This window comes from Poecile atricapillus, chromosome 5, assembly GCF_030490865.1.
Source record: "Poecile atricapillus isolate bPoeAtr1 chromosome 5, bPoeAtr1.hap1, whole genome shotgun sequence".
Lineage (NCBI taxonomy): Eukaryota > Metazoa > Chordata > Aves > Passeriformes > Paridae > Poecile > Poecile atricapillus.
In genome coordinates this window covers 35,470,526-35,494,857 of record NC_081253.1, presented here as the reverse complement: position 1 = coordinate 35,494,857, position 24,332 = coordinate 35,470,526, and the positions used below count along the sequence as shown (strand labels likewise).

At 48.1% G+C, this 24,332-nt stretch overlaps 2 protein-coding genes across 2 annotated transcripts in view; one reads left to right on the top strand and one right to left on the bottom strand.

Annotated features, from left to right (window-relative positions):
* The window catches only part of FN1 (fibronectin 1), a 54,370-nt gene extending 50,676 nt beyond the window's left edge, over positions 1-3,694 (top strand). The window contains exon 45 of the mRNA XM_058840448.1: positions 1-3,694. Within this exon, the coding sequence (XP_058696431.1) occupies positions 1-75 (75 nt within the window). The 3' untranslated portion in view covers positions 76-3,694.
* On the bottom strand, positions 3,505-22,979 carry ATIC (5-aminoimidazole-4-carboxamide ribonucleotide formyltransferase/IMP cyclohydrolase). The gene is made up of 16 exons (XM_058840452.1): positions 22,846-22,979; positions 22,257-22,383; positions 20,999-21,075; positions 19,952-20,018; positions 17,593-17,681; positions 16,193-16,344; positions 15,904-16,060; positions 14,585-14,710; positions 14,383-14,490; positions 13,078-13,163; positions 11,850-11,939; positions 10,924-11,052; positions 10,065-10,157; positions 5,241-5,423; positions 4,256-4,411; positions 3,505-3,826 (listed from the first exon to the last, which is right to left on the bottom strand). Exons 1-16 carry the CDS (start codon positions 22,865-22,867, stop codon positions 3,707-3,709), a joined length of 1,782 nt encoding a protein of 593 aa, XP_058696435.1. The 5' UTR covers positions 22,868-22,979; the 3' UTR covers positions 3,505-3,706.
* Positions 22,980-24,332: the final 1,353 nt, after the last annotated feature.

Below are 24,332 nucleotides of genomic sequence, written 5' to 3'. Positions count from 1 at the left end.
GATGAAGATGATTATTCTCAGCTGGATAATTCTGAGGTGGATAATTCTGAGCGGGATGATTCAGAGCTGGAGTAACATTGCCTTGACACGAGATGGAACAAACAGCCCAAAGAAGAGTCAAGTAAACCTGGAGAGGATATTGGTAGAGCAGTTTGTTAATTAAAGGCTTCCAGCTGCACCCCTGCCCCCGTAGAGCGCAGACAGTGGGTAGGTATGGCACGGGCAGGAGGCACAGGCTTGCTTTGGGGCAGCAGGGGAAGGGAGGGAAAGGCAAACAGCCCCTGCTTTGCACATGAACTGAGCTAGAGCTGTTTCCATACCTAGAATTAAATAAGCTTTCAGTGGCAGAGTTGCCAGAATTAGTGAGGCTGTCCAAACCTGTGAAGCTGAATGTGTTTCAAGCATTGAAACCCAGCAGGAGGCGGGCACCAACTGGGTCCGAGCCTGGCTGTTACAGGCACTGGCCCCTTTTTTGTCTCCTGTGCTTCTACCTCATGGAGGGGAGGGAGGTAAACAAAATGCTCCTCACAACCCTTTTGCAAACAAAACCAGTCCTGATTAGAGTGATCCAAGCCAGCAGTGAGTCCCTTTGCTTGCGCTGCCAGGACCTGTACAGCCTTTGCAAACGCAGAACAGGACAGGTCCTGTCAGGATTGCTCAGCCCCCTCCCCTCGGCTGCACACGCACTGTACTGCTCCAGTCACTGGGATTCTCTGACCCAATAAAGCATCACCTGAAAACACCATTTGGCTTCAAGTTGCTGTCAGGGATTGCTGTCTACAGAGCACCCAAAACCCCTGCAAAGAGTTGAATGATTGCAGCAACAGTCAGTCCTACCCCACCTGTGTTCAAAAGCCAATCACATCCCAAATAAACCTGAGAACTAAAACTGGCCCAGACAGAGACACAGAGGAGTCATTTCCCATTAAACTAGATTGGTTTTCCCGAGTGAGGGCCATGTATTTTGGACCAGAGCACAAATCTGTGACAATCCTTTCATCGTCACTAAATAGTTCACTACACCAACACACTGAAGAGTCATAGCCTTCCTCCTCTCCTCTGTCACATCTCTCGTACCAGCAGCAAAGACCTCCCCAGCACAATGGGGAGCATTTCAAGATAAAATCATTTCAACAGCTCTTTTCCCCAAGCTCCCTGCAGAGGTTTGTCTGTGCCTTAAAGCACACGGGTGCTCACAGCTATGCCAAGCCCTGCTGAATTTAAGCCGTTGGCAGCTTTTTCCAGAGGAGGGGGCATAGCTCTGCAGGGTTTGTCTGCTCAGCTTTGGGTAGAGCCCAGGAACAACCAGAGTCAGAGCTCCAGGGAAAAGTCCCTTGGTGGCTGAAGGAAAAAAATAAAACCCCTCTGTTAGTGCCTGCCAAGGCCCAGAATGATTCCTCCCTGCTCTCTGTTCACTTCCACGTTTTGGGAGCTCTTGTCCTGCCAGCACAGGACCTGCCAGGGGCAAGGTGCCACATGTTGACTACAAATCCCAGCCTGGCAGCAGCTGCTCCTCAGAACACACCAGCTGAAGGGACATTCCCTACATTCCCTTCTGGGAAATGGACACCAAGCAGAGCTCAGAGTCTGCTTTTAATCCCCACCACATCTGAGGTAGAAGCAGATCGGTGGGGTTCAGGAGGGACACCTTGAGACCACCACAGCCCTTTCCTACAGCCTCTCTCACAGCTCCAGGGGAAGCTCCCTTCAGGGGGAGGGTGCCAGGCTAGCTGGAATTGTCACAGCAGCCCAGGGGACAAACCATTCCCAGAGACATTCCTGTGAAGTCACCTCACACCTGGAACCAGACCAGAGATTTTTCTCAACTTTTATCCACTCAAGCAAGGCAGGATCGTCAAGAACTCTTCTTTGGGACATTAACCAATCCAGTTTTCCCCCTCTGACAACTCCTGTCTGTCCTTTAACCTTACCACAGGCACAGCAGGAGGCAAAACCATCCCTGTGCAGGTGCTGAGATGTGTGCAAGTCATGCAGCACAAGTAAGACAGCAGAGGTAGACATTTCCTGTCTTGTGCAGACCTCACCTGGAACATCAGTACCTATTAACTCCCTTCAGTAAAACCAACAGTGCCCCAAGGACAGCAAAGAAAGGATCAGGGGAATACACAGAACAGGAGCTGCCAGATTCTTACTGCCAGCTCTGTTTTAGCTGTGGAAGTGCTGTGGAAGATGCAGGTGAAGAATGGACAGAGATTCCCCAGAGAACCTCGTGGCAGGGTCTGTGCCAGTTCCAGCCACAACAGCAGCACAGGGAAGACATTTAGGGAACACTGTGGATTCTTGTCTGTGGAAGAGTCCCAAACCCCAACTTTTAAAGTGAAACTCCAAGCAGTAACAATTCATGGGAAGCAGCAGCACGGAAAAGTCAGAGGGCAGGGTTTGGGTTAGCACAGCAAAGGGGCCAGCCAGGAAAAAATGGACAATTTTTATTTTGGATTGCTGTCTTAATCCACACCAAAAAGGCAGAATGCTCTCTTACCCTGTCTTGTCTAATCCACTTGGAAAGAATCCACTGTAGAGATCAGAAAAGACAAAATAATTCACTGTAGAGATCAGGAAAGAGAGGAATCTGCTCCCTTTCAGGCTGGAGCAGGGGCAGATGGAATGACAGTGTTAAAGGGAAACCAGTGTGTGGATTATGGTCTCTTAAATAACTCACCTAGGAAATGTCTCTTTGCTTTGCTCCATTTGAACCAGTCTGGATCAAACAGGTAAAATGAAAGCCATGGCCACAGTCACAGCAAGGCAGCAGCAGAGCCAGCAGCACACCCCAAATTTCCCCCCTCCCAGGTCCATCTCCCACCTGGGCAGCCCAGCTTGAGCCAAGGGCACACGTGCACACTCCCTGCTCAGCCTACAGAAGTGTTTATTGAAAAACTTTGGGCTGCATCTGGGCAAAACTGAACAGATTTCATAAAATGGAACCAAAAAGAGAAAACCCCTTTGAAATGGGCGCAGTGATTGCCAGGAAAAATGTGTCTGGGCTCATCCTTCACTTCTCTCACCGTGCTGCAGATTTTCACTTTGCTTTTTCCCAAACTTCAAGAGTTCAAATCTGCTTAATGCAGACAGCAGAAAAGGGAAGTGGCTCCAGACACTTCCCCCATTCCAGCCTGTGAACTCTGCTCCCAGTATGGGGCTGACCTGTCAATGGGTCTCCTACCCTGGAGAAAGCAGTGAAGCACTGTCAAAGCACAGAGTGTAGGGCAGGATTGAGAGCACCAAAGCCCAGAGTGCCTCGTGCAAAGGACCTGCTCCCCTCTCCTCCCAGGGAAGAGGATAATGGATTAGAAACACCTGCTGACTCCAAAAACCAGGACAACACAGATTGTTATCAGTTCCACGAGAAGCTGAGCAGAAGCCAGGCTTTCACACCCTTCCACAGGTCATCTAATGAATTAGTAAAGTCTGGACCAATAAAAACTACCTCAAAAATAAACCTTTTTCCTAAATTTGTGTGACAGGGACCACACAGACAGGACATAGCTAACAACTGTATGTTTATTTGCAAAAGACACTGATTTTCTACACTGGAAGCCAATCTGTACCACTTCCTTCTCCCTGAACACAGGGAAAGGCCTCTTCACAGTGACCAGCTCTTGCTAAGCACAGGCTGCAGGAGCCTCCCAGTTGCACCAGTGACATTCAGGTCCTGGCTGCTGGTGAGGCTGTGCCCAGGGAGGGCTCAGTGGTGGAAGAGACGGAGGTTGGTGTGGATGAGGGTGATCCCCAGCTCGTTGCAGGCCTCGATCACGACGTCGTCGGCAGCTGAGCCCGACGGGGCAGCGATGAACTGCACTCCACTCTGCACAGACAGGGAGGAGGAGTGCAAGGATCAGAGGATGGAAACCCAAAATCCCCCTCAGAAGAAGCTGGCAGTCCCAGTCCTTCATCCACATCCCACTGAACAAAGGCTTCCATCCCCAAAGCTGCTCCTTAAGGGAGCAGGAAGTTCTCTCTGCTGCTCAGAAATAACCCAAAAATGGCTCCTCTGGAAGCCTTGGCTTGATATTCCTAAATGGTTTAATCAACTTTAATCCTCTGTTCATCCCAAATCGACAAACTGAGTAATGACTGGGTAATTACTGTCCCTGTGAGAGCAGTAACCACCAGGAACATCCTTCCCAGGATCTGCTATCCCAGTGCAGGGATTTGCTCAGCAGAGCACACAAAATGAAAAGCTCAGGCTGCACAGCCACTCCCCTGGAGCCACCTGGCCCTGCCATGACCTTACCCGCTTGGCTCTGTCGACGTTATCCCTAAAAGGGAAGAAGGCATCGGAGCTGAGGGACACAGCAGACAGCTTGGCAATCCACTGCTTCTTCTCTGCTTCCGTCAGCTGCTTGGGCACCTCTTCAAACAGGGCCTGCCACTTCACCAGGTCCTCATCCTGCAGGCATGAGATGCCAGCTCAGCCCCAGAGCACACGGCTGCCAGCACTTCCCTGCCAGGGGGATGAGTGATGGTCCTTGCTCCGTGACTCTGCTGCTGGGAACTTCATACCAGGGGGTTTAAAACACCACCACTACCACCATCAGCTCTTTCTGCATCCTTTTAACTCCTCTCCTCTCCTCACCACAGCACCTGAGGGATTCCTTCTCTCCCTTCTTGAATTCCAAGATGCTCTGCCTTGGAATTTATGGATGCCAGCAGGCATCTGGGAGATGACTTAACCCATGACCTACAGCAGCTCTGTTTATGATTCACCTTCTGAAACAGCAACTGATCCAGTTCTTACCCCTTTAAACAAGCAACTGCTCACACAGTGATTCACAAGACTCCTAATCCAGCTCTTGGCTTTTGATACTTAAAAAGGACATGCTATTTCGTAATGGGGAGGTCAGAGGGATTCTGAGAATCCAAAGTGCCACACAAACAAACAGCTCTATGTGAGGAGGTGCCAGTGACAGGGCAGGGAGAACTGGAACATCAGCTGGAGCTTTACCCCATCATCCTCACTGCTGGGAAGAACCAGGAGCTGAAGCCAAGCTGCTCACTGAGGCACAGGGCAGGATGCAGCTCCAGGGGCTGTGGGTGCAGCATGGGAGGGGCACACCAGGACACTTTGCCACGGGGCCAGTAAATGACCTTGGGGGATCACCATCCTGGGCCCAGGATCTCTGGAGTCACCCCTTACAACAGCCAGCAGCTCTAAGCGCTCCACAAAGGCCTGGTTTGGCAGGAGCTGAGCTGCAGGGGAAGGCGTGGGCAGCCCTCACCTCTCCGATGGTGTCGGTGACGTACTGATCGATGGCGTTGGAGATCTCAGCCCTCTTCACACCGGCCTTGAACTTCATGGCCAGCACGCGGGGGTGGTGCCGCAGCCACCAGTTGTTGGCCTTGTCCCCAGCCAGGCGCGTGCAGTGGATCCGCGACTGCTGCCCCGCGCCCATCCCGATCACCTGCAGCACGGGGACAACAACATCAGAGCTGCAGTACACACAGGCTGCTAGGAAAGACCTCCCCCAGTTCTGCTGCTCCTCAGCCAACAGGAGAAAGTGTAGGTAATTAGTGGGGGTAATTTGGGAAACGCCTGCATTCCCCATCCTGTCAATTGCTTACAGGGCCAGCTGTCTGCACTGCTAACTTCTACAGCTCCTTTGAGCTGACACTCACGCTCAAAAGATTTATGTTCTTTCACCCTTCTGAACACCACAGCCCCAGCTGTCAAACCCTTAACCCCAGGAGAGTGATACAATTCTGGCTTCCTGCCTCTTCTGGAAAGGGGCACTTCAAGTCAGAGTGTTAATGTCTGAGCCCAAGTCACCCACACACCATCATCTCTCCGCTGAGTCAGGCACACACAGCTTAACCACATCAGCTGAGAGGTGCAGCTTGTCTGGCCAGGCTGATAAGGAAGTAAACCCACTGCTCACTCAGGAATGCTGGTCAGTGGCACCATTACATCCTGTGAATTGTCAAAGCCCTGGAGCTACCACACGTGCCCTATGCTGCCACCTGCCAGAATCCAGGCTTTCTGAAATAGCTGCTGCTAGCCCTATTTAATAGCACTTGTGCTTGATCTCTATCACATACATAAACAAAATCCACAGTGGTTCCATCTCAAGCAAGCTGCTATGAAAATACAACACTGGCTTAGCTTCTGCAGCCAGACCCAACCACCAGGGATGTCACACTTGGGCTGGTAACTTTTGTCCATCCTGGGGTCCCGCTTCCTACAGAGAGCTCCTGCCACTTCAATCCAGAGACCTGACAGGAAACAAGACTCTGCCATCATTTCCTGCTCAGCCACAGCTGAGCTGTTCCCCAGACTGTTCTCCAGGGACATGGTGCTGAGGCTCCAGGTGCTGGCCAGTGCCTCAGAATTCCCAGCTCAGACTGGGACAGATGGTAAAGCCATAAGTTGCAGGCTGCCCTCAAAGAAATGACTCATTTGTCTTCCCATTCATCAAGGCACAGTGACTTCACCTCTTACCAGAACCATAAAACGTTCTGCTGGATCCTGTTTCCCCAAGGAGCAAATGAAAGGCTTGGGCTGCTATCAGATATAATCTGCTGAGCCATAACTGAAGTCATCAGTGTGCAATAAACCCACAGGGATATTTGTGGTAGCATGAACACTGAACAGATTCAGTTTCTTACACCTTAGTGGCACCCTGACAAACACTGCTGATGTCCAACCTCTGCTCTCAACCCACCCACTTAAACTTGCAGGGGACCCTGAACCCCAAAGGAGCTCGACAGCAGCTGCACACTGATGTGTTATCACTCCCACAGAGGTTCATCCTCCCTCCCTGCACAGAGGAGAGGGCTGGCTGTGTCCCACAGCACAGCAGGAACTGCCACCCAGCCCTTCAGAGAGGGACCAGCAAGGTTAGGCTAAGGCAGGAATTTTTAGCTGGAGATGCAGATGTTGGAGAGCACCCCAGACTGAGTGCTGCTAGCAGGGGCCAAAATACCATGAAACATTGCCAAGTTTCTAATATTTGGGATGCCCTGTGTCCTTTTCCAGCCAGAAAGGTGTCTCAATCTTCATCACATCCTTGTGAGCTGTGGCCTGGCACTCCTGTGATGGAACAGAGTTCTCTGCTACCTGTCAGCATCCAAGGAACTTTCTAAAAGACAGCCTTTTCCTTTCCTCTGTGAACCACTCAAAATATTTCACGTTTTCTGTGACCTAAATTTTGTCAAGAGATGAATAACTAAATTTTGGCTTGTATTTGAAAACTCCAAAATGGCAGGGACTTTGTACTTCAGTTGATCAAAGTGATGCAGCCTGTAAATTCTTCACGAGCACCCCCACATCTACAGAAGTTTATCTGTAACGTTGGTTCAAGCCATTGTTTTGCCTTTCTTAAAGCACAGCTTTTGATGGAACACTGCTGGGGATGATTTCCTCAATCCAGCCTGGAATTTCTGGTCTAAAGAAGAGAAATCAGTAGGCTGAGCTTCTGATTTAATAACACAACCTCTAGACTCGTACCTGCATCTCCCCTCACACTGGCCTGTACCTATTCCCTGTCTTTTCCACTTTATAAAATCCTTCTTCCTACACCTCATCACTCCCTGCCCCACATGGTAACCCCTTCCCCCACACAAAAACACAGCCAAAACCTCAAAATGCTCCACAAAGGAGCCATTCCCCCCCCTCTCTCCTACACAAAAATTAATTATGTTTCTTTCAGAGCTTAATCTCCTGGGAATCCAAAAGTGCTTAAGCAGAGCCTATTAAGTGTGAGCAGTGAAAGGAGACAGCAGCACAGGGTGAGTAGAAAAAAATAATAAAATAAATCACTTAATAGAAAAAAAAACTGGGTGAAAATTAAGAATTACTTGACTAAAAACACTTTGGTTCACAGGAGAGTCAAACACAATCCATGGCTGGAATGCTGTGCAACAGCACGGAGTGGATGAGATGGATAATGCCCAAAGGACTCTTGCAAAATGATCCAGACTGGTCTGGGTCTACTCAGATTTTCCCTGGATCATGAATGAAAACAAAAATCCCAAAGACACTTGGAAATATAAAAATCTAATAAAGGACTTGACCACTGGGAAGATAAACAAAACAGTGAAGTCACTGGGAAAGCATAAGGTAAATTAACAGGTTTTTCCTATGCTACCATACAGAGAATAAAGAAATAATAATTTTAAATTGCTCATTTAAAACATGATGGTGTCATTAAAGCAAGTGTAAATCAACGTGGTACAAGCTGAAAGTCAGCCAGAACAAGTGGAAGTGTTTATTGCAATTAGTGGCAGCTGGCTTCCTGCAAATTAAGTGACACTCAGGTCCAGAAATGCTTCCCACTCCAGACTTTCCTGGAATGTACTAACACAGCTGCCTTGCTGGAGGGGCTGATCCACTCCTGAATCCAGTGGTGCCAGACTCTTAAACATTCCGGATGTCTCATACACCAGAGTTTTCCTAGGCATCCCCATTCCTTAGGGATGCTGTGAGGCTGAAATAACCCCTGGAAAACCAAAATCAGTGGGACTGAATGCAAGCTGGACTTCCCAGGCTTGGCTCATGCCACCCAAACCATGTCAGATCCTGGAAGAGGAAGGTGCTTCCCACATGAAAATCTGCAAGCCACTTCTGCAGCCCAGCCAGCTAAATCTCCCTGCCTGCCCAGGCTGCTTCTCCCTGCTCCCTCCTGCCCTCTCCCTTCCATATGGTACATCCATTACCACACACACTCTGGAAACATCTGCAGCACCACGCTCAGCCCAGACTTGCAAAAGCACCGGGGAAATTGGAAATTCCTGCTGTGATGAGGGGAGAGCAGCAAAGACAGCGACACCTTTGTTCTGGGGCTATGAGATCTAACACTGCTGAGTGCAGAGAATCATTTAAAAGCAAAAAACAACCTAACATGAAGCAGAATAAAAGACAAATGCTGGATCTCCAGAGACATCTTCTGAGGAACTACACAGCACACGACCCCAGGAAGTCCTGTGAGACAGCACTGCAGCGTTTTCAGGCTGTACAAACAGCCTGACAAACACACATCAGCGCCAATGCAAGGAGAGCACTGCAGCTCGAGCTCAGTCTCTACCTGTAGGGTTCACTCTTTGATCCATTTTGCTCATTTATGATGTACCAAGCTCAAAAACATTCTCTGTACTTTTCTTCTGTATTTCTTTTAAGTAATCCAAGCCTACTGAAAAACTTCCATGGAGAGCAAAGAGCCAGCTAAACAGCACCATTACAAGAATGATCTGCTGGCTAACAGTACAACTTTCAATACATTTACACCAACTTTTAGGTAAACTATTTAGGCTGAACACCTGATGACAACTTGGAAAGAATGGACATTTTTAAAATTCAAGATTCAAACTGAAAGAGGGTAAGTTTAGGTTAGATACTAGAAAGAAATTCTTCCCTGTGAGGGTGGTGAGGCCCTGGCACAGGTTGCTCAGGGAAGCTGTGGCTGCCCCATCCCTTCCAAGTGTCCAAGGCCCAGTTGGACAGGGCTTGGAAAAACCTGGGACAGTGGAAGGTGTCCCTGCCATGGCAGGGGGTGGAATGAGATGAGCTTTGAGGTCCTTTCTAGCCCAAAACCACTGTGTGACCATATGAATCATAATCTCAATATGCACATTTGATCATGTCCCTATAAATTCCAACATCCATCATCAGCTTTTAAAAAAAATATAATCAGGGAGAACAGAAGATTTTTGTTGTCCCAGAAGGGTGAAAATAAGAAAGCTTATCCCATCTTTCTATGGAAAAAGTGAAAATAAAGAAGCATTTGGTCAGAAACCAGCTGAGAAACCTACTGTAATTTCCAAAGGCTCTACATTGACTACAACACTCCCTGAGAAAAATGATGTTAAAGAACAGAGTAGTTAGAAAGAAATGACTCAAAGCTGCAGTGCAGAAGCACTTCAGAGCTTTTCCAACCCCACCAAAGAAAGAGCCAGCCCTGCCACCACCATGAAAAAATGACAGCAAGGTTTTGAAGCAGCCTCTTGAGAAACAACTGTTCTGCACAGCACTGTGCAGGGCAGCTCCTCTGGACCTGTTCAGCAGCTCCCTGTGTGCTGGAGGGTTTCCCAGTCCTGCTGCAGTTTCCTACCTGCCCATCCTTGGCGTAGCAGACAGAGTTGGACTGGGTGTACTTGAGAGCGATGCTGGCCACGATCAGGTCTCGGACAGCAGCCTCGGGCAGCTGGAACAGAGCACCACTGTCAGTGCCACCCTGACACCCATGCTACACCCCCAGCCATCACAGCTACTGAATCACACACAGGGAAAACAAGGTAGCTAAAAATACCCTGTTTTGTTCAATTACCAGCAAATTTTGTTTAGATTAAAACCCATAAATGATTGGTTTGGCAGCTGATCTCCCAGAGAGATCAGGGGTAAGACTCAATCTTACTGGGTTCCATCACTGGCCTTAAGCCCAAAAACTCTGCATTTACTGTCATCAGATGTGCTCACAGGCAAAAAACAGGACCACAACAATTAGAACAGCTCCCAAAATCTGTATTATTTTTAAGTTCCATTCTTAATTTATGGAAACTATTTTCATTACCTCAATATCTGAACCTGCTTCTGAGCCTGTGACTAATCATGTGCTCATTAATGTCTGTTTTTCTAATGACAATGAGATCCGAGACAAAGAAATTACTGAAAACTTTCTGGTGATGTGGGCTCCAGTTGCTGAGCAATAGCAGCCAGGCCAGAGTTTATACAAAACCATGTATACAAAAGGGTGATGTAAACAATGAGTCAGGAGATGTGATGGATCCTTAGCACATGGCTGTCTCACCATAAAAAACTGCACACAGCAGCTTCTTGTTTCCAAAGAGTATTTACAAACATTGTGGTAAAGTCTGAGACAATGGGAAAGCTCCAGTGGTAAATTCCTCGATGAAGGCACAGCTGTTCACTCATTCCAGGTGTCATTAAGCTCATGTATTTCCCACACTCACGTTTTTATTCTTGGTGACAATGTTCTTGAACAGCGAGCGGTCGATGACCGCGTTGTTCCTCTTCTGCATCAGGTTCAGGCCATAGATGGTTCGGACCTCCAGGTCATCGGGCTCATAGTGAGGATCCATCTGAAAGCCAAACACAGGCCAATAAAACACTTTTGGAACAAAACCTACGGTCTTTGTAGCAAACACACACAGAGCCTTCCAAAGGAAGGCAGGAATATCTGGAGCTGCTTCCTACATGTCTCAAGGTACAACTCTCAGCCCTCTGTGGAATTCCAGGAGCAGTGAATATGATTTATTTATTCAGATTTTTGAGAGCCCTATCTGAGGCTTCAGACAGGAAACAACCCAGACTAAGGTGACTAAAGAGGAGCGTGCACATGCTTTATGTGCTTTTCCTAATCCAATCAAATGTTTTAGACCAACTTTCCTTAGCACTGCTCTGCATTCAGCCCTGATGATGCAGGCTTCACCAATATGACCTCATCCTTGCAAAGTTAATTGAATTCCAGGAGGTAATCAGCTGCCATGACTGTCTGCAATTTCATTCTTTCTTGCCTGAAGCTCCTGAGCCACCTTCTCCAGCTCCCCTGGCAGCTACACTACAATTGCAACTTCAGCTAAGCTTTGGATTTTCTTTTTGTGATGTTACAGAGAGGTTCTCTGCTCATTTGTCTCTCAGAGACAGCAGAAATAGAACCTGACAGCAATCTGTGATCCATGATTCATGTTCACCAAAACTGATTTTGGATTCCCAACAATCCCTGCAGTAACTAGAAAGGCAACCTGACACTGCCTTGACCACATAATATTAATATTGTTTGACAAGCATACTGGCTACAGCATGTGAAGGTGCATCATCTCAGGTCCAAAGTGTCTGTGCTTCCAGCTTCATCCACGACTGGAGCAGGGGTACAAACCTGGAGGACACAGTAAGCACCATTCTTCTTTTTGGAAAGGATTTTGAGAGCTTCTTCCTCATAGCCAGGAGCCACCACACCATCAGACACCTGCAACACACCGAGATTTCAGCTTCTACCAGAGAAAAATGAGATGGGGTCTAAGCCTGAAATCTCCACCAGCCACTTTCCTTCACTGAAGACACCTATCTTGGGGTCTGTCTGTATCCTACAACAGCAAAAGCACTGTTACAGTATGGGTTTCAGTCCTGGGAAAAAAAACAAAACAGCATAGCATTGTGAGTTCTTGGCAGAAGTTAGGAAAAAGCACCCCACATCCCTCTAATCAGAATGGAACTAATAAGTAATATCCTCCTCCAGGGGGAAACAGCTTGACCATGACATCCCCACTTCTCAGCCCTAACAGTAAACATGGCTTTAAAATCCAATAAATCCTTATTTCAGCAGTGATACTCCTGAGGAAGCAAAAACACTGGAAAAAGAGCTGTTAAGAGCATGGAATCTGAGAGTTTACATTCATCAGTGCTGTGAAGCGATACACAGCTTTCACATTTGTGCCTTACAGTGTGGGTAAGGTTTTTTTCATTTTCAGCAGCACTGTACCAAGTGCTACCCTCACAAACCAGCTGAATATGTTCTTTCATTTGTTTGACATCATAAAATCACAAAATGGGTTGGTTTGGAAAAGGCCACCTCACTTCATCCTCCTGCTGTGGACAAGGACACCTCCCACTAGATCAGGCTGCTCCAAACCAAAAGATTCTGTGATTCTAAGGAAAAAGCACAGCCTGGGAAGGGGCTAAGCCTACATCTAAGTGGCAGGTAGCAATCTATTTCCAAATTCCTGCCTTGGGCAGGGGGCTGGCCATCAGCATTGCAGTCCTTCACTTCTCCCATGACAGCTGCTCAACCAGACACTTGTGACAGCCTAACCAGGGCTCCTCTCCAGAGGTTTGCTAGCACCTTGTGGAAAGCAGCGTTGCCAGCTCTGCTATTTCACAGGCTCCAGCACACAGCCAGGTGCTAATTGGTAGGGGGAAAAAAAAAAACCCACATCAAAAGACCAGTGTAAATTCTGCACTCTGGATCAGAGGATTACACAAACGGCCCAGTCAAAGTCTTCCTGGTAAAATGGGTCAATTTCCAACAAAAAGGCTGTCACAAACCAATGGCTGCATGTGAAAAGGTTCTCCTTGATACCCTGGAATGATTTGCTGCTGTCACTGACCTCTCTGGAGATGATCTTGGCAGTAGCCACGTCGCAGATATCAGACAGGGCAATGAAGTCACCAAAAGAAGACATCCGATCAGCACCTGAAAAATCCTGATTTTACTCATTTACCAAACTCTACAACACCAGACAAAGAAAACTCTTCACTCCTACAGTCCAGTCAATTGCTGTGAGAGCTAAGATTTTAATCCCACAGCAAAAATAACCAAAAAAGAGGCCATAAAAGCAACAAGGATGAAAAATCCTACCTCAAACACATGGACCTTTATATATTCCCATAGTTCAGATATTCTTCCTTCTTCACTGCCTCTGTCAAAGCTCTAACTCTGTAATGACTACCTCCAGCACTGCAAGCAGCTCAGCTGTACCCTTGGTGGCAAGAGGACAAGGAGAGGCAAGGATCACACAGAAAGATTTTAGATGGGAGACAGTTGGAAAAAAAGAGGAAAGCTTTTAGATGGCTATACTCCCACCTGGCTTTTCCTGCAAGAAAGCAGACCCAGAAATGTAGCAACTTTTATTCTTCTTTCTTTTTAAAGTAAGTATTTTCCATTTAATGGCATAGCTAAGGTGAAATCAATTCCCATCACAAATGCTCCACTACTCAGCAAGGTCAATTCTTCTGTCCCTGCCATTCTAAGGCTTTATTTTTTTAGCAATCATGCAATGGTTTTGTGAGAGCAACATTCAAAGGTGGTCTGTGAAGAATGAACCCAAGCCAATATGCTCCTTATCAAGTCTGCCTTGTTTTTTGAAATCTGTGCAAGTTTTCTAGGAATACCTTGGAAAATGACAAATGTAGTGAAGTATCTCAGCTAAGCAAACTGGTTTTGTTTACTTGTTTTAGCTTTTTTTTGGTGAGATCTGAAGTACAAAAGCTTTAAAGAAAACCCCACCAAATACCAGACAGAAACATCTCAAGTTAAATATTCCTGAGCACCCTAAAGCTGAGCATGCTACCAGCACTGCTGTTTATCCAGATTCTTTAGTCAAAGCCCCACACAGGTATGTGTGTATGTACAAATCTAAATTTAAAAATACATCATCTTACAAGTCTTCTACATTCACCAAGGAACAGAATCCAAAGTGGTTTTTGCTCTTTCAAACCACATACAAGGGCTGCTCTCTTGGAAAGCAACTTCCAATAGGGATTCGGGAAGATCCTTATGGAGAAAACCCCTCTGGAGGAGGAGTGTGGTGCAAAGGGAAGAGCAGGAAGAGCTGAGGATGCTGCTCAGGTACTGAGCCCCGAGCTCAGCTCTTTGGACAGGCTGGTTTGCTGTGATTATTCGGAGCCCTCACCTCTGCTCCGGGCGTAGGCAGAGGCCAAGGGCGTCAGGGTCTTGTGCATGTCGTGCACCATGCACACTTGGGCCTCCTCCTCGCTGAGTGGAACTCCAACAGCAGCACCTAGTGGGAAACACGAGCCAGGGCACTCCAGCTGCTGGTGCCTGCCCCAGGACCTGCCCACACAGCCGGGGGAGGGGAGCACGTCCCACCCTACCTGCGGGACTGACGTGCTTGAAGGAGGCTGCGGCCGGAATGCCCAGCGCCTGCTTCAGCTCCTTCACCAGCTGCCAGGCATTGAGGGCATCGCAGAGGTTGATGAACCCGGGAGAGCCATTCACCACTGCAAACACGGCACATGGACACATTGAAGCAGGCAAACCCCTCTCCCCACAGCCTGGAGAGCCAGCAGAAAGGGTTTCTCCCAGAGCACTCAAATCACTACAAATTCTTCTTGTTCAATGACCCTGGCTCCTCAGCAACTGGTGGAGTGCCCAGAAATCCACACCAAGAGAAAAGGCTATTTTAAGGTCTGCTCTCAAAACGTTTTGCTCCGGCCCTGAAAGAAGAACTGCTTGTACTGACATGGCAGCACTGTGAGCATTGCAGAAGACTGGAGGAGAAAAGATCATTTTAACAATAATCCACATCCAGAAGGAGTGAGCACAGCATTGTTCTGCTGCCATACCGGGAGGCAGACTTGCAAGCAAATCAACCTCCAGTGCAGAAACAGAAAAGCTTCCTAAGAAGTCCCAGAGCTGAAATGGGAAAAATTCTGCAACACAAAGTTTCACTGCTTATTCAGCAGGACAATGCCCACACACATTCAAAGCAGCCTCAAGAACAAGAGCAGCCAGACTCTCCCTCCAAAACAGGGGTTTCCCCTCACTACAACAATCCTGTGGCAAGTGGCACACCCTGTAAAATGGCAGAGAGATACATCAGACCTGTCCCAAATTTGCAAGTGGGGCCAGTATCCCTTCCTGCCACCACCATCAGCAGATGCAGCATTCTACAAACCCAAAGTAATAACCCTCTGCTCAAATCCACCAAAGAAAGACAAAAAAAGGAACACAACCAATTCAGGCCTAGAGAAAAATAGCTTGGTTTCTAGGGAGAGTAAATAGTGACACAAAAAAAATGGGGAAGATACTAAACAAGGAAAATGGCAAATAGAAAAACATCTTAAAAGGATGATGAGGTTTTCCTTTGCGAAGTTTGGATCTAATGTCAAGCAGAAAGTACACTACATAAATCTGTTCAAAGTATCCTGGACACACAATCCTACAGCAACAGAGAACACAGAGCTGCAATTGGTCTTGTGGGGCTCAACAAAGCAGCTTTCCTGTCTCATACAGCTCATCTTTTAACTGCAAAGTTAGCACCACTCAGTAATAAAGCAGCTATGAAGACACTGCTGGCCATCCCCTGGACTAAGGCACAACATGGTCTTTCAGTTTCAAAGACATGTCCAACCAGCTCCATTCCCAGCTATCCCAGGGCTCCCTCCTGGCCAGCACAGCCCCAAGGCCTCACCTGTCAGGGGCAGTTTGGGTCTCGTGGTGTAGAGCTGAGCAGGACTCTGGTGAGGATTCATGCCGTACCTCAGGGGCAGCTGCGACACCCCCTTGCTGTACTCCTTCCTAAAGTAGTCAGAGATGGCTGCATCGTACTGAGCAGTGTGGGTGAAAGCCTGGGGACACAATGGGGGACACTTGTCAACTTAGAAACATCAACTTACAGAGGATGTGATGTTTAAAGATGTAAAGAACCTCTTTTAACACGAGCCTGGCCCAGCCCTTCACGGCAGGAAAACGTGACCAACCTTGAGTGCCAGCAGCCGCCGGGTTTCCATGGCAGTGTCTTTGTCCCTTGACGCTGCCATCTCTTTGGCCACCGCAGCGTAGTCTGCAGGGTCACACACGACTGTCACACGGGCGTGGTTCTTGGCAGCTGCCCGCAGCAAGGCCACTCCCCCTGCAAGAGAGGGGCAGGCGTGGAGCACTTCCCTCCTGGACACAAGGGACTGCACCATTGATCCTTTGTGCCAGATGAATGTGTCCCCTCCCTCCAGCACAGAGAGGGGTGAGAGTGCTCTTCAAAATGCCCAAGGCTGGTGAGTTTGACTCAATCTGCTGGTGAAGGTGCACACTGACTGGGCTTGGCAGACCCAGACAGAGCTGCAGGGGTGAGGGAAAAGGATATGCAACTGGGGCAAGGATGTCTTCCAACAGCACAGCCACATCCCAAAGATGTCTGTCCCCACAGTGGCTTAACCACCATCCTCTGCACACTGGGTCTGCAGAAAGATTTACTTTCACGCTGCCACACAACAGAGGTTCCCAAATGTCCCTGCAAATAATAATGAATCTTGCCCAGGTCCTCTGTGTGAGATAAAATGCCACACTTCTCCCTTCAGTCTTGACTGCACTGCTTTGCAACTCTTTAAATCATACAGGATACTAGGCTGCTGCAAAGGAAAAGTAGAGGCTGGCACTGGTTCACGCAGAGCGAGTATTACTCCATAAAACATTTAATAGAGAGCTCTGCTGGGCATCATTTGGACTAAACTACTGCAAGAAAATCCAATCCCAATCCAACCACATGGCAGAGAACCGTGCCCGTGCTGTTCACAGGCTGCCAAGCAGAGCTGCTGCAGAGAAGGCACAGCAAGCCTTTGGGGTTAATAACTAGCAGCAAGAGAAAACATGCTAATGCAGGTGTCCGTGCTTCCCAGCTCAGCTCCTGAGTACTCTCCCTCACATTCACCCCTTTCCTTCTAATGGCTTCCTGCAGTGAAGTTCTCACCCATCCTCGGAGCACTTTCAGTGGCTCAGCTCTGCTCTCCAAAGCTCATGGTTTTTTTACATTTCTATTACACTGTCAAGCTACAGAAGAGGTTTAGTCTGCTCTCCATGTTTCAGCAGGAAGCATGGTCCACCTGGCCTTTCCTAGCAGAGCCCTCAGGCCCCTTCTTTACAGCAGTGCATGACTTGCCCCCCGTGCAGCGTGCCTTGCCAGCCTGTTATTGCCATTTAATTGCTTAAAAGCAAGGAGGCTTACCCAGCTATGCCTTCAGCCTGCTCCTTGTAGCTCCTGAGCTCGAGCAGACTTCCTTTACAGGTGTGCAAAGACCACCAAACAAAAAGAGAAGAACTGAGACCACTCAGAGTTCAGAAGCATAGAGTCTGTCTGGAAAGCAGATTTGCTCTCCCTTTAACTTACCAATATCAATCTTTTCCACTGCATCCTGTACAGTAACACCGGGAGAAGACACGGTCTTCACAAAGGGGTACAGATTGCACACTACAACTCTGAGGATTGAGGGGGAAAACTGGGTTATTCAGCAAGAAATAAAAGTGCCAAACTGGGCTTGGCAAAGCACAAGATGTCACCAGTGATTTTATGGTCTCGTCTCTCAGATCAGGGACCAGCATAAAATCCTGTGGCCAAGAGTGGTGCTCAGCCCAAGGGCAAGTGATGGTAGTGTTCTATGACATTCCAGCTGAACTCTGTGTATCAAACAATGTCAGAACCACAGTCTACAGCAACCAGATTAAAGGAAGAGCTTCTTTAAATAGATGTGCCTGAAATAATAAATGTTTAGTGATTTTGGTGCACAACCTGAGCCATTTCAAAGGACTTCAAAGTGGGCTCTCAGCAATACTGAAAATGGGCATCCACCAATTCTCAAAAGACAGTAACTATCCAAGAAAGGTCCATTGCTAACAAAGTACAATCAATCCAATTTTCCACAACTTTTCCAAGAACAGAAAGTGACCTACATGTCACCTTCTGGACTTTTAAAATACCAACAATATATGGAACCTGAGTGTGCAGCCCAAATGCCATAAAGCCTCTGCAGCACATGAAAGCAGGGGAGAAAATTGACTTTTCCCTCTCAAACTAAGACCAGACCTTACTGGAGTTAGTTTTTCCATCTGATCTAGAAGCAGCATGTATTCCAGCAAGCATGATGTAATAACTTGCCAGTCCCATCCTACTGGGGCCACAGCAACTGCAGTGAAAGGAGGGATTTGTTCTGACCCTCACAAACAGGGGTTTTAATCCAATGGAATTAATTTTCTTTCTTGATCTGAGTACATGAAGGTATCGAACTCCAAGGTGTGCTCAGTGTGGCAGAGAACTGCTGTGATGAGTACCCTTGTGTCCAACTTACAGCATTCCTTTGTTCCCACTCCATGTGAACTCCAGTAGAAGGGATGATAAGTTTCCAGTATGGCTTTCAGAACCCCCCCCGTGTCTCTAAATTTCTTACAATGTCTTTCATTGTCTCTTCTGTTTCTAATGCCCCGTTCCTCCCCCAATCCATTCATGCTCCTGACCTGCAGCAAACCATCAGGAATCTGTGGACTTTAACACTGCTAACGCTTTTATCTGTGCAAACCAAGACAATCGGTATCAGGCTTTCCTTCACTGACTTGCATATGCAAATTTTATGCAACTATGCAAAGGCAGTCCTGCTGAGGATCAGCTACTTTTGCTTTTTGCAAGAGAACCTGAATCCAAATTATCAGTCTGGATGCAAGTGCATCATAAGTCATTGATGTAAGGGCATGTTATACCCCCTGCAATTCAGCAGAGCCTGCTTTAATATGCAGTGTGCTCTGAAGAGCCACCACTGCTGAGCCATCTAAGAGGATTCCTGTGGTTTTAAATTTCAGGTTTTCAAATTCAGCCCAGAAATCCATCCATCAGTTTCTACAAGTAATTTTAAAACTCTAGATGCATTCTGGCCCACAGTCATACTGTACCTCCAACGCTGGCTACACCTACAACTTGCTATGTCCAGCTCAGCCATTTGTTTCTGAACCAGGAGCTACTCCCTGATGTACAACTGGTTATTCACATGCAGTAGCTGGGTGTTAACACCAGTTAGTTATATACATCTCCCAACTGCCCTGTGTGACTCAACTATGTAAACACATTCTAACAGAAAACTGGAAAAAACCCCAAACTTTGGTACATTAGTGCACAAACTCTGTTACTTCAGCTTCTGGATGCAGCTCACTTGCTCCCAAGACAGCTCTCAAAGTTTAAGCTTTCTGTCTCTTTATCTGTGTGTTTTCTGTCTGAACAAACGCTGTGTTCCTGACCCATTTTCCAAGTCTATTCTTTATTTATGTGTTGAAACTCAGTAAACATTATGCAAATATCAAAGGGTATATTTACTAAGCAAGCATTTCAAAATCGGGAATTGCCATCTGATCAGACACGTGGAACCAACCTGAGGGAAGGAAGATGAGCCAGCTTCAGAAGTACTGAACTCAACTCTGCAACACGTGTAAGATGGCCCTATCCTGACTGTGGATAACGTGTCAGAATTCCCAGGGACCCAGAAGAAACTCAGACCTCTGAGTTCCCTGTGGAAATCACAACGTAACTTTCTTGTTTTAGTTTTCTCTTAATACAAGTGGTGAAGAGGCACCTGTAGAAAATTATATTTTTAAATCCATAGCCTGTCCTGCCAGGGAAAAGAAAGGAGACTGCAGATCTGCTGGTCTGTAGAGCTTACAATCCCTGCTGCTCCCCTTCCTTGGTGGTGACTGGGCCCAACATTTACCTTACGAGGCTGAAATCCTGTTTCTTCATATCAGCATTATCCTCTGGAATATTGCGAGCCAAGATGCCTAGTTACAAAAAACAGTGCATCTTCATTAAAAAATAACTAAATTACCAACAGATGTTTTTAATTCAACCTCTCCCTTCACACTGTGCTTCTGTGCTCAGAGCCTTTCTCTCTTAACTTTTTCATTTTAGTTCAGACAGCACCCTCAGCCCCTGCTCCTTTATTCTACTTTACAGAACCTTTGGCTGCTCAAATTCCATGCTAACAGGTGTTCTTCCCCCAGAGCTAAATCCTAGAGTATTCCAAATACTGACCAGCAACCTCAACAATGGACATTCCAAGCACTCGCTTGCTACCCTTGAAACACTGAAACCATCATCAAGGACTTCATGGGGGAGAAAAAGGGCACCTGCCCTATGAGACAAGGGAAGCAGTGTAGGTGGCTGGTGGGGTCTAAGAACTCAAGAGAAACATGAGGCTGACAGGCTGGCACAGTGCGAGTGACAGCACAGTCCTGCATTGTCTCCAGCCCTCACGTACGATGGGCAACAGGTTCCACTTGAGGTACCTCAAGCACAGCAACAGGAAATGAAAAGAGCAGATGGATTAATGTGCAGGCAGACCAGCTTTTAGAGATCCTCCCTGCTGAAGACGAGTCAGGGAACATCAGAGCATGCAGAAATCAGCCCTAAAGCCTACACTGTTGTGTTCCTTGTGCTGCACACCCACAGGTCTGTGGAGCTCCCTGCCCCAGCACATCTGCAGCTGACTCTGCAAAGGCATTTACAGAGAAGCTCTGTTACATATAGCCCCGGGGAAAGAGCTCTGCTAACTGCAGACATGCCAGCATAGCAACAAGGAGGTAATTCAGCCACCCTGCACTTCACCCCATGGCTTTTCACCTCTCCTTCTGTTCCCGGAGGAAACCTGTTCTCATTACTCGGTTCTTCCACACCACCCGTAAAAAAGGCAGCTGTTAACTACTCCTTCCCACCCTCCCTGCCCTCTTTCAGACTGAAAGATGTATTAGCAGAAACATACCAGCATGGACTGCAGGATGAAGGGTTTTCACACGCCCACCCAGCATCTCAGGGAAGCCTGTCAGGTCCGAAACATCTCTGCCCAAAGAAGAAAACAGCACAGTAACAGATGTGCCATACTGACTTCATCTAGAGGCTGAATGACCCAAACCAAAGAAATTGTACAGATTTCGCTACATAACCTCCCTGTGCCAAAGGGGTAACAACTGCTTTTCCCATGGCTGAAAACAGAGCTCGTGGGTCACACCCAACTGAGCAGTACGGCTATTTCTTGAATACACTGGAACAACCAAAATAAGCACGTAATTTTGATTTGACCCCAAGTCAAAATGGAGAATGGAAAAGAATGATAGAAGAGAATGATTATAGAGAGAATGAAAGGCCATGTGGAGGTGCTCATCCTCCCAGCTTAGTTTCACCACTCCTTGTGACTCTTTAGGGTGATAATAATGAGAGAAGGGGAAATGTAAGCACCCTTCGCTTCAGGCTTCACTGACAGCACAGCCAAGGAAGCTGGAGAGACACAACCAAGTGCTGGGTAACAGTGAGCTCTGGGGGTGGTGTAGATTTGTGCTGATGTGTCTCAGGGGCCAACCACTACATTCACAGGGAGCAAAAATGGAGTCAGTCACCTATCCTGCCAAATAATTGACATTTTTTTCACCATTGCACTGAAACCTGTTTTTATTTGGCCAGAGCTCTTTTTTAAATCACAGCATGGAAGAAACCAGAACAGATTTCCCCAGATTCATGGGCTAAAACAGCCAGTGACTGTACCTGACCTTTTTCCAACAGTGGATGCACAACACTCAATGGCTCTGTCTGCATTAAGTGATTGTGCTGGGAAAATTATTTGTGACCAGTGAACTCCAGCAAGCTTCAACATGCTCCTCACATATCAGTGCTGTCCCAGGACCAGGCAAAGATCAGCTCTCACCTGGCTGTGAGGAGTAGCACTCAGGGCAGATTATGAACATCAAAGTAACAGATTGTCCCATGGAAACAAAGCTGGCTCAAGGCAGAATCCCAACAAAAAGCTTCAACACCTCTCTGCACAGTAACACTCATCAGCCTCAGCCAACCCAGGACAAAAAGGCCCTGAGGTTTGCTTTGGGGCAGGGTTTTCTTTTCTTTTTTCAAAGGGAAGACTTGCTTTCAGACCGGTTTTCACTCAGTTTTCTTCACAAAGAGAACAATATAAGCAACCTCAGGGCCCAAAAGAGCATTTTTGGTGGTGATGTACAGGGGAGTGTGTGTACCTGACAGGCAAGCCAGCATCCCTCAGGGATTTGGCTGTTCCTCCGGAGGCAATTAAACCCAGGCCAAGCGAATTCAGGCTCTTCGCAAATTCCACCAGGTTGGTCTTGTCAGAGACGCTGAGTAAAGCTGGCAGGCGGGAAGAGCACGAGTGTTTAGGTTTTAACAGCGGAACAGAAAAAAACGACAGGATTAAGCGAGTGAAGCTTTTATAAGCTCCGTAGTTTAGGAGCGTATGCGGTGTCGGGGTAAGGGAGCACCAGAGCCTCGCTGTCCCCCTCAGGGGAAGCCGCCCCTCAGGCGAGCCCACGGCCGCAGGGCGGGCGCCTCAGGGCACCCAGCGCGGGCTCGGGCGCCTCAGCGCCTCTCCGCTCCCCGAGCCCCGCACCGGGAACGAGGGACAGCCGGCCCGGGGGGCACAAGCAGCGCCTGCCCGCCCCCGGCACCCCGAGCGGGAACCAGCGCTGAGGCGCCTTCCGGGGCCGCCCTGCCGAGGCGAAGCGGCGGCCATTGCGGGGCACCGCGGCGGCAGGGCACCCCCCACACCCCTCAGGGACACCCTCCCCGCGGTCATCGCTCGCCCCGCGTTACCGAGCTGCTGCCGCGCGGCCATGGCGCCGTCGGTGGGTGCAGGAGGGCGCGGAGGCAAGGAAAGAACGAGCGGCCGCGGCCCGGCGGGATTTGGGCGCACGGGGGCGGGAGCCGGAGGGGGCGGCCCGGGCGGGGCGGGGAATGGAGGGGGGCGGCGGTGGCCGGGTCGGGTGGCGGGCATGTGTTTCTTGAGACACACGTGTTTTTTCAGACACACGTGTTTTTTGGGACACACGCGTGGCCTCGGGGTGAGACAGCGAGGCTGCGGTGCCCTGGAGGGTGAGGATGAGCCGTGGATCGCGGGTGTTCCCGCCACGCTTGTGCTCAGTGCCTGTGTGAGCACGATGTGGGCGCACCGAGCATACAGAGACACACACACATATACAGAATTTTAGGTGCTGGGAAACCCAGTTTAGTACATAGGTGAAAAATGAGGTGCAGACGAGGCAATACCTCTTCACAGTGGAAGGAAGTGCTGTAAGGATCATTAATTTTTTTCCAGGACTACTGACAGGAGTTTCATCCATGGAAAGTCCTCTCGCAGAGCTTCCACACGGGCGGAGGCAAAACACTCATTTACCAAGTCTGAGGTAAAAAATACTTTGCAAATAGTAAAACGACTCCTTTATTTATTTTTTAGTTGTCTCCATAAAGGGAGCTACCAGGGGGAACCTTTTTCCTCTGTGGGTCTCCATATTTCCTGATACTTCTTGCAAAAGAGCTTTGCTTGTTTTCCTGCTAGCCTGTGGTTCACAGGTAGCATAGACTGTACGTGTTAGCTTTAAATGGTTAAAATCTGTGCTGTGCCCCTGTACACCCCAGCAGGGTTTAGCTGCAGCTCAGTGCTTTGCAGATAGAGCACTCTGCAGTTAATTTGCAGCACAAACCTTGTCCCCACCTGGTAATATTGAATCAGCAATTGTGTCAGCATAGGCAGGCCCCTGAGGCATCCCTGCGTACTTCTGTCACATTTTCATCGGCCACACAGGTGTTCATTGTACACCTGCAGCTCCCAGAGCACTCAGACTGCATTAGGCTCTCCACTAGCATTAAAAAAGAAGGAATAAATGGAAGTTTTTAGCTCTTGCAGGCAAAAAGGTGGGAAGTGCAATGCAACTGCAGCTGGAAGGCCCAGACACTTGGATGTTTTGATTTGTGAGTCTCTGGGATTGGGCAGTACTGTCTGTGTAAGGAAGAGTCAACCAGAAATACCAAACATACTGCATAAACCCAGTGTATTACTCTCAGCAGCAGCTAGTGACAAGCAGTAATAAATTACTGCTCAGGAGGGTGGCTGGGGCCAGATGAAAATATACTGTTTAACTGGTACATGAGCAGTATCATTATGAAAATACACACACCTTGGAGAGAATAAAAGTTGTGCAAAGAGTACAGCTGAGGTGGGCTTTGGTGATGATTAATGTAGGAGCAAATGAACAATTTGACAGAGCACTGCATTTTTTATCCAATGTCAGAGAGCGACTGTG

What these genes read in the sequence shown, in the direction of transcription:
- ATIC (XM_058840452.1), bottom strand. Translation starts at nt 22,867, where the DNA reads ATGGCCGCGCGGCAGCAGCTCG. An exon ending in CAGGATTTCAGCCTCGTAAG is followed by an intron (nt 17,682 to 19,951) that starts GTAAATGTTGGG and finishes CTCAATCCTCAG; the next exon opens with AGTTGTAGTGTGCAATCTGT. An exon ending in GCTACGCCAAGGATGGGCAG is followed by an intron (nt 5,424 to 10,064) that starts GTAGGAAACTGC and finishes CCCGTGCTGCAG; the next exon opens with GTGATCGGGATGGGCGCGGG.